Source organism: Archocentrus centrarchus, unplaced genomic scaffold (assembly GCF_007364275.1).
Source record: "Archocentrus centrarchus isolate MPI-CPG fArcCen1 unplaced genomic scaffold, fArcCen1 scaffold_95_ctg1, whole genome shotgun sequence".
Classification (NCBI taxonomy): domain Eukaryota; kingdom Metazoa; phylum Chordata; class Actinopteri; order Cichliformes; family Cichlidae; genus Archocentrus; species Archocentrus centrarchus.
Window position 1 is genome coordinate 222,491 of NW_022060304.1, and position 10,397 is coordinate 232,887.

At 41.7% G+C, this 10,397-nt stretch overlaps 1 protein-coding gene across 4 annotated transcripts in view; it reads right to left on the reverse strand.

Moving 5' to 3' along the window:
* ttll4 (tubulin tyrosine ligase-like family, member 4) overlaps positions 1 to 8,920 on the reverse strand; it is a 43,657-nt gene extending 34,737 nt beyond the window's left edge. For 3 of the 4 annotated variants that reach the window (XR_004019741.1, XM_030726037.1, XM_030726035.1), the window contains exons 1-3: positions 8,780 to 8,920; positions 5,284 to 6,435; positions 3,073 to 3,499 (exon numbers count right to left, since the gene is read on the reverse strand). Coding sequence is in view for 3 of the 4 variants with exons in the window: in XM_030726037.1 (XP_030581897.1) it covers positions 3,073 to 3,499; positions 5,284 to 5,874 (1,018 nt within the window). In the remaining variant the exon portion in view is untranslated. Of the gene's footprint in view, positions 1 to 3,072; positions 3,500 to 5,283; positions 6,436 to 8,775 lie in introns of all 4 variants that reach the window. The other variant, XM_030726036.1, reaches the window with a different exon arrangement.
* Positions 8,921 to 10,397: the final 1,477 nt, after the last annotated feature.

Below are 10,397 nucleotides of genomic sequence, written 5' to 3' on the forward strand. Positions count from 1 at the left end.
CCTCAGAGAAGCCCACATCATCAAGGACTTCCACCCCAGAGTCCCCCTCCTCCCCCACCCCCACAGTCTTTTGTATTCAGGAGGACCAGGTGCTAAAGCAGTTCAGGAGTGTCAAAGCTCGCAAAGCGCCAGGTCCAGATGGTGTCTCACCTGCCACACTGAGACACTGTGCTAACGAGCTTGCCCCATTGTTCACGAACATCTTCAACTCCTCACTGGAGGCTTGCCACGTGCCTGTCTGCTTTAAAACTGCTACCATTGTTCCTGTCCCCAAGAAGCCAAGGATCACTGGACTAAATGACTACAGACCTGTGGCACTGACTTCTGTGGTCATGAAGTCATTTGAGCGTCTGGTGCTGTCCCACCTCAAGTCCCTCACAGCCCCCCTTCTGGACCCCCTGCAGTTTGCCTACAGAGCCAACAGGTCTGTGGACGACGCCATCAACCTGACTCTGCACTTCATCCTACAGCATCTGGACTCCCAGGGAACCTACGCCAGGATCCTGTTTGTGGACTTCAGCTCTGCCTTCAACACCATCATCCCTGATCTCCTCCAAGAAAAGCTGTCCCAGATGAACGTGCCAGATCCCATCTGCAGGTGGATCACTGACTTCCTGACGAACAGGAAGCAGCACGTGAGGCTGGGGAAGAATGTCTCGGACTCCCGGACCATCAGCACTGGCACTCCTCAGGGCTGTGTCCTCTCTCCTCTGCTCTTCTCCCTGTATACCAACTGCTGCACCTCTGACCACCAGTCTGTCAAGCTTATTAAGTTTGCAGACGACATGACTCTCATCGGACTCATCTCAGACGGGGACGAGTCGGCCTACAGGATGGAGGTCAAACGTCTGGCGTCCTGGTGCAGCCACAATAACCTGGTACTGAACGCCCAGAAGACAGTGGAGATTATAGTGGACTTTAGGAAGCACACAGCCCCTCTACCCTCCATCATCCTGACTGACACCCCCATCACCACAGTGGACTCTTCTCGCTTCCTGGGAACTACCATCACCCAGGACCTCAAGTGGGAGCCCACCATCACCTCTGTCATCAAAAAGGCCCAGCAGAGGATGTACTTCCTGCGGCAGTTGAAGAAATTCAACTTGCCAGCAAGGACCATGGTGCAGTTCTATACTGTCATCATTGAGTCCATCCTCACCTCCTCCATCACTGTGTGGTACGCTGGAGCCACCACTAGGGACAAACAGAGACTACAGCGCATTGTGCACTCTGCTGAGAAGGTGATTGGCTGTAACCTCCCATCTCTCCAGGACCTGTACACCTCCAGGACACTGGGGCGTGCAGGTCGGATCACAGCCGACCACTCTCACCCTGGGCACAGACTTTTTGACCCTCTCCCCTCAGGCAGGAGGCTACGGTCCATACGGACCAGAACCTCCCGCCATAAGAACAGTTTCTTCCCCTCTGCTGTTGGACTCATGAACAATTACCCTAAGACTGTTACCACCACCCTCCACAAACGCTGATGACCCTATGTCTATGCACCTGTCTGATTGCACTGATGTACATATTAGTGGAATATAGTCTACATTCTTCTATCTTTTAATTAGTCTCTGCACTGTATATTTTGTAATTTTGTAATATTGTGCTATAGTTATAGCTCTAATATCTCTGTATATTTGCAATTTGTATACTTGTATATTGTCTTATAGTTTTTATACTTATTTGTTTTTTTCTGTACGCACGAAGTACCGCAGCAATTTCCTAAGGCTGTGAACCTGTTCACCCATATGGCAATAAAAACCTTCTGATTCTGATTCTGATTCTGAATTTGCAAGCAGCCACAGACATTAGCACTAGCAAATGGACATTCGGTATAGAGTGAGTGTGAGAGAGTCCAATGCTGAAAAGCTCTCATCCCTAACAGTCCAACGGACACCACGGCAATCATAGATGCCATCATCCCCAACAACTGTAGGATTGTTTGGAAAGGCAGTCTTCGCACTAACTGAAACTGAGCAAGGCAGTAGTGAAACGCGATCACTTTGTGCTACAACATATTTCAAGCCCGAAGAAAAGAGTTCTGCTGACTTGGGCTAAGTGAGCTTTTCTGAAAAGTCACAGAAAAACCCCATGCCTAAATGTGTGACACAACCAGCAACAGCGGCATTGCCGCCTGCTGTCTTGAGCCCGCTATAAGTGCCTAGTCATCTAGATAGGTTAAAATGCCTTCTGTGGTCTTTACCATACAACAGGGATCCTCAAATCCAGGTCTCGAGGTCCGGTGTCCTTCAGGTTTTAGATGTGTTTCTGCTTCAACACACCTGAGTCAAATATAGAAGTCATTAGCAGGACTCCGGAAAACTTGACTGCATACTGAGGAGGTAATTCAGTCATTTGATTCAGGTGTGTTGGATCAGGGACACATCCAAAACCTGCAGGACACCGGACCTCGAGGCCTGGATTTGAGGACTCCTGCCATACAATATAATGAGGCAACTGTTTATTGTGATTTGGCGCTATATAAATAAAATTGAACTGAATTAAATGCAGATGACCCTCTCTCTAAGGGGAGCCAACGCTGCCTTGGCACATTTTGTGAAAGTGCAAGGAGCGAGAGACAGCCCGAATGGCAGCACCAGGCATTTGTAGGCTAAATCCTCAAATGCAAACCTCAGTGATGCAGGTGTATAGTTACATGAAAGCAAGCATCTTTTAGATCAACTGCTGTAAACCAATCCACCGGGCCAACGGCTAAAGCTGTCTGAGTACTAGCATCTTGAACTTGTATGTTTGCAGGTATTTGTTCAAGATTTGCAGGTCAAGAATAAGACAAAGTCCTCCCCAGCCACTATTTTGTTGTTTTTTTGGAACAACAAAATAAGTTCTTCTAAGTTTAATTCTAAGTTTATGAGAACACATCAATTTGTTTCATGACATAATTGCACACTAATCAATATCTACAGTACATATATAAACTCAAAAAATGACTGCCTGTATCTTTAAATTAGCTTGCTGACTCAATCATATTTGATACCCAGACAGTCTCCTCTTCCTGGGTTCCTTTCAACAGCTTTAGTACATATTAAGGAAACAAACAGCTCTGATTACCTGTAGCAGCCTCCAATGGTGATGTCTTCTCCGCCTGACTGGCACTGGCACAATTCAAAGCTGGCATTGGATTGTTTGGAAAGGGATTGATACTTCTGCCTGGGGTCTGCTTGGTTGCACTTGTTTGGGGCTTGCTGTTTGTAGTTGCTCCCAAATCTGTGAGAGGAACACCTCTCACAAGGAACTGACAGTCAAAAGAAGTCTCAAAAGAAGTTGTGCTGCTGTTCTGTGTCTGCCCGCATTTTGTTGCTGATTGAGCTGAACAACTCCTCTGCATAGGTTTTGCTTCTCCTCTTGTGCTTCTTATCTCTGTTTTTGTGTTGTTAAGACTGGAGGCATCCTTCCTCACAGTTGGCCCCTGATTTTCACAAAGACTAAGGCAGATATCAGGCACTGGTGGCATAGAGAAACAATCTGCAGGCTCATGCTAAGGAGGGAAAAACAAGGCAATATCAGACATAGAGGAGAAGACAGACTTACATAAAGCTTACCTAATATAGAAGAGATGTTATAAAGAGATGCAAATCAAACTAAAGGTCTGAGGGGTACATCATGAAGCAAGTTCAACAAAGACAGCCTTTTTATTGTGTTAGCTGGCCTGACAAAACCTGAAACCCCAGACAGATACCAATGAGGGTTATCAACTTTTTTTGTTAACGCAGCTTTTCATCTTCAGTCTCTGTGCATGCTCACAAAAAAAACCAGCTTTTGGTGTGTCACTCATTCTTCTTTGGTATAAAATGTAACATCTGAACCCCATGTACTAAAGTCAGACCTACTCTGGAACAGCTTATGCATTTAGCATATGTCACCATGGTGACATAACCAGGTAAAAAGACTTCTGCCTTTGTGACATTGAAAATACAGGCTTGAAACACAACATAGCTCACTGACCCATCACTCTTACTTTGCAGCACACCCCTCTGATGACAAAGAAACTAGTTGGTGTTCAAACACTAGAAGCTCTGCTGCTGAGCTAACCACACAACAAATACACCCATCAAGCAACCACTGGTTGATGGCACAGGCCACCCTCTAAATCTGTCTGAAAATGAGCCCACCAAAAATGCATCCAGCACACCACACTCTGTCAAAATCCTTCTTAAGAAGAAGAAAGAAGAAGAAACAGCCTTTATTGTCCCACAGAGGGGAAATTTGGGTGTAACAGCAGCCGCAGTTATTATAAATATAAATAAAGATATAATAATTCACACTATTAAGAAAGTTAAAAGTATTAAAATCACACGGCCAGATGTAAATAGATTGCAGATTACAGTCAACAGTTTTCTTGGCCCTTCCAATGCAAATGCATAATCCTAGCTATGATGGCCACTGTAGGAATAACAAATATGCTTTCGTCAGCAAGAGACCAAAAACATTAAATTTAGACTGCGCCCCATAATTAGTTGGTGTATTTCTATTGTTTGTGTAAAAAATATTTTTGTGAATACACAATATTTAAACATATTTGAATATCAACACTTCGCAATAAATCAGAAATAAACAATGAATGTGTAAATTAAATATTTTGCTGCATTTTACATTTTTACCAAATAACCATAAAAACTTTGCCGTTAAGCACAATTAACTGTGCAACTGCAAACTCGGTTCGAAATAACTGCCTGCAGGAAGCACTGACTGCCTGCAACTCATGGTTAATGTGGCAGGTACATCACCTGTGGGAAACAGATCTCCCTGATGTGTAAAACCAAAACACATGTTTATCATGACCAAACAAGTTACAAAAACAATAAACTGCCCACCCCTACGTGGATGTCTAGCTGCAACCATGTTTTTGCCACTATATTAGTGAATGTTTTTCTTTTACTACAGAGGCATAGATTACTTGGTGGCCCAGGTGCATGTATCCAATTTAGTTCCACATAGACAGCAAGTACTAAAGAAATTAACCTTAAATCCAGCCATTAAACATTCTTATGGCCACTCTGGCTAGCTACTGAAAGGATAAAAAATATAGGGATGAACCAACACACTGGCTAAATATCAGTATTAGTTGATACTGGCCCTGCCGAGTCATTTATCTGCAAATAAAACAATGCTTATTGACACCATAACATAGTTTCACTGGTAAACAGCAACAAATACTTCAAAAACAGGACTGTCATTTTCTTATAATAAAACAGGTGCATCTCTAAAAATATCTGGAAATTTGCTGCTGTGTTATCAGTGCTGGAAAAGATAAACACTCACTGTCAGCCCGTTGGTGTGGTGGGGAGCATGCTTCCCCATAATCAACAGGTCTTGATGGCAAATTGCCTCCAGTCCCAAGGGAGCAACACATGTGACAGCCTGATGACTCTTCACTGCCGAAATGTTTTCAGACTGAGAGGTCTCGAGTGATGTATATTTCGGCATGGTGCCTGACAGCTGGACATTAAACCCCGCCTGGTATTCCATCTTGAAGACAGAAGAAGAGGTACTAGTCTCTGTAAGGTTGCAGCCAGACTGCTTAAGCCCTGGTACCAGAAGTTGGTTTGGGCTTAGAATTTCATCTGGCACAGCGATGAAGTTGCCATCTCCTTTTTCCCACACAGCAACCACAGGTGTTGCCGCTGATATCTGACTTAAAGAAGGAGGTGGTGAGGCAACATCAGTTGACATTAAAGATTTGGCTTGGTTGTTTTTTCTAGATGGCTCAAGGGATATATAACTATAAGGCACTTCTGTAGTTCTAACTGTTTTGGCTTGTGTACTGACAGAGGTTTCATTGATGGGATGATCTGCACTAGAACAAGTCAGAAGCTTCCCTCCACCCCAGGGGGAGGACTGGTTGGTGGGCATCGTAAAGCCAAGCAAAGATGTGCTTACTTCTAAAGGCTGGGATTTGTAGCACAGGTCTTGGGTGATCCCAGAAAAGGAAAGCTGAAACAACCAAATGAACAAAGGGCTGAAAGCTTGTATACAATAATCTCTCTATTCCCTCTCTTGGTGACACTCAAAGTGGTAATGATTTTCAAGGTCAACTCCAACTGAATAGATAACTAGTTCTTGATAAATCTAGACCAACAGTAATCACTACTGCAATGACACTTGGGCCTCTCATCTGGGCTGGAGGTCAGCAGGACAACATTGGCTCATGGTGTTGTTACAGGTTTATAAATTTTTAGGTGAAGGACACGTGGCTAATTCAAGACCAATCTTAAGTCTTGAGGGCATTAACTGATGTAGCACGAGCAGGAAGTTCTTTCTCCTTCATCTTCTCATATACTGCTGGGCTAAGAAATTTGGCTGTGCAAAGTTGCTCAAACTAAGGTATCAGAACTTCAAGGAGAATCCTTAGAGTCATCATATCTTTCTCAGTCACTGTACAGCAAACTCAACTGTCCACTTTCAGTCCTGAAACTGCAAATACAAGAAAAAAAAACAGTCAGTTTGCGAAAATCCAGTCCTTTCACAATATCATCATTCACTATTCCTTCTTATGCAAAAACAAAAACACATATTTGAGCCATTTTAAATGCAATAGGGACATATGCCATGTAATCCAAAGTTTTGATTATTGAAAAAAAACACATATACATTATATATATATATTAGGGGTGGGACTTTAACGCGTTAATTTCGATTAATTAATTATGGGGAAATTAACGGGTTAAAAATTTTAACGCATTTTAATCGCACTTTGCACGGTGGAACGTTTCTCAGTGCACGAGTTCCCGGCATACAGATTATATCGACGCACAATGTCCAAATTAGGGGCCGCATCCTGCGAAGGACCCGGCCCACGTCTTTCGCAGCCCACGAACACCACAAAGGCCGGAAGTGAGCGGCTAGCCTTCATATCAGCTGCCGTCACCTCTGCGTAGCTCATGTCGCCTAGCAACCGTGAGTGCGAAGCACAGCTGTGTAAAAGCAGCTGTTAAACGGAGAACGAACTTTTTCTCCTTTTTGTGGTTTAATTTTAAGTCTTTAATCAAAATAAGCTGTTAAAACAAGCATAACACATTTCAACATCAAGGAATACAGCTGAGAGAATGATTAATTTCCAACTATAACAAGTGAGACATTAATGTTGAATAAAACTATCCAGTTATGATGCTTAACTTTAATTTCAGGAGTTTGCTTATCACAGGAGCTCTTCCACCCTTTGTTGGTCTGTGTAGTAGACTGGTGGGAAAATAAACAAAATTTTGAAGTTTAAGCTTATGTATATTGATTTATTCATCAACTAAACTTAAATATTTCTCATGTCAAATATTGAAATGCGATTAAAATGCGATTAATTTCGATTAATTAATTACAAAGCTTGTAATTAATTCGATTAATTTTTTTAATCAAGTCCCACCCCTAATTATATATATATATATATATATATATACACACAATGCATACACAATGCAGAAAATCCAAACATTTGTCCCATACTTATAATCACAATTATACTTGCTCCTAAAGCAAGTTACAGATTCACATGAAACTACTTAGAAATGTTGTATCTTCATCACTTAATGTTTGGAGATTAGCACTAGGCGAATCGACAAATATATCAGCTATTGGTGGTTGGTTCATTTTATCAGTTTATTTTCTTAGGAGTTCTTCTTTTGTTGTTATTGGTCAAATTATGTCGCTAATGTAATGGTCTGACTCTCTGAGATTTTAATCTGGTAAATATTTTACCTATAAAGTTTCTCACAGGCTGTATTAGTCCATCATCATCTTGAAACATGACTAAACAGAAGGGCATTCTGTCTGTTGTTTTGAATGCTAGTTTAAATCTGAAAGACTCTGCTGTGTGATGGGAGGGCATGGTCAAGAGTGAGGGAGAGACAAGTGAATCATTTTACACATTAAAAAAAAAGAGAGAGACTGAACGAATTTATATAAGAATACACATGAAGATGAGCCAGGCCAGTGCCAGGCAAACTTTACAATTTTTGCTGTTCATTGAGTCTACAAGCAGAGATGTTCTTCTTGCCATTGCTGTTTCCTTAGGCTTGATGCCATACTTTATTTTAAACCCTAAATAATATATTAAAAAAAGAACCCCAGTCAGCTACAGTCTCCCATCACTATAACAGCTGTTCGAATGACGGTTGCAGAGTTGAAAATCCGAACATATTGCCCAACCATAATGAGAACGGCTTTTTGCACTTCGCGTATATTTTCATTTTGGGGTGCTTTTATGTTCCTGCTGAGATGCTTCAGATAATATTAAGGGTATCGATAAAAATGTGCTACGTGTACCAGCTCTGTGAATGAATGATGGAAGTTAGCTAGCCTGAAGCAAACTACAGCACCTCATGTTTACAGCTGTCGCTGTTGCTATTTGTCAGTCTATTTGCTAGTTTTTGCTCCCGTCAGAGCGACGAGTGTCCAGAGAAAGCAGGGGCATTCACGTGTGAGCTGACATGCCGATTCAAGTTTAGCTTCACATTAGCTTGCTTACAAGTCTGGTAATTAAGTGAAAAATAAATAAATAACGTTAGCTGAGGCTATACGTTTCCATTAAAACAATGCGCCCATGCGTTGGTGTAGTAAAACGACGCGACACATAAGGCCAGTTTAACTAACCTGTCATGTGCTTCCGTTTAGCGCGACAACCCACAGAATACCTTCACATAACGTTAGCTTAGCAACCCACACAAATCCAACACAAACTGTTGTCGGGCGTTCTAAGGGCTGCCCGGAGGGTACAATTAGAAAAACAGGCTTTCTATGAGGGTATCAAAATATGGTTAATACCTACTTTGACTCCTGTAATGTCTAAAGATGGTGGACGTAATCGGGTAACTAGCTACTTGTTGAAGTTTCTCACACTGCAGTGTCACATCATCATGAACCAAGATCGTCTATTGAGACAGCGCTTAGAACGGCACTTCTTCGTGAGGATTTTTGGCTGAGCGTTACCGCCGCCACCTGGTAAAGATCAGCCACTTCATTGGATCCGATTCTGTGCTAGTGATTGGTCCTAAGGCAGATCAACACTGTGGACATGTAATGTGGCAGAATTTTAATGTCTTGTAGGTTTTATTTGGTTTTATATTTGCATGTTTTTAAATGTTTGTATTGCATGCTTTTATTGTTTAGGTTTTACTTCCTGCCACATCAATTAGGGGAATGGGCAACACCTGCTGGGGCATCTTTATAAAGACTGGAGGAGCAGCGAAGAAGAGGGGAGCAGGCAGAGGAAGCAGCAAGATGGAACTGCAGTGAGGACACAGAGAAATGGAGTGAAAACCAGAAAAAGAATGAACTGGAGCTGACCCAAGAGACAAAGGAGAACCAACAGAGCTGATACACCCATGGCTATGGAAGAAAACAACAAGGGACTTCATAATATGGTGAAAGATAAAGAGAACTGTGTTGCGATGGCCATAGTGAAAACTGAAATGTGTACATGATGCTTTGCTGGACTTTGAGCTCGCCTTGTGTTAATTTTATTTTGTTGTTTTTAATAAATAGCATCCTGTTTACTTACTCCTTGGTTGCCTCCCTTTTTTTTTTTCTTTTTTTTTTTAAGCTTCTCTCTGTCTGATTTAAATGAACCTCCCCCTCTTCCACGTAACAGACACACGCAAATAAACATAATAAATAAACATTAAAATAAGATAACAGTAATCTCCTGAAATCCTTTGCATAACAGCTCTTAAATTAAACTTTATTTTAATTAATCTCAGTTTCCTTGTCGGATGTCTTTAGTAATATCATTATACACCATATACTACGTTCTAATATACTATCACAAAAAATTGGGTCTTGTATTTTCTACCTTTCACCACTAGAGGGGTGACTAGAGTCTCCATTGATTCCTCCTGCCAGTTCTTGTTCTTCTCACTTCTTAACTCCCTACATGCATCCCATTTATCATGCTGTTTTGCTTCTTGCTGTTACTCAGTCATGTTCTCCTCCTTCCCTTCTTTTTTCTTTCCCCTGTCCCTTGTTTACCCTTCTTTCCTCTTTCTATACTTCCCACTTCTGTTTTCCCTGCTCTCAATGCCTCTTGTCCTTTCTTTTTTCTGTCCTTTCCTTTATTTTCTTTTACAGTTTCTTTCCTTCTTCTCCCAATGATCCCCTTTTCCATTATTTTCTAGTTCTATCCTCTTTCCTGCTGTACTCTTGCCTTCCAGTACTCCTTCTCTCCTTATTTCTTCTTTTTAAACTTTTATCTTTGCCCTTGTTTTTCACTTAGTTGACATTTCCACTGTCTTTTTTTTATTCATCTCATCTTTCTTTTCTTCCCTGTCTGATTCTTTTCCTTCCTTTCCCAAATTTCATCTCATTTCACTTTTATCACTGCTTTCCTCACCCCTTTTTCTGACCATCAATCATCCTTTCATCCTCTGTTTACTCCTTTTACATTTGTC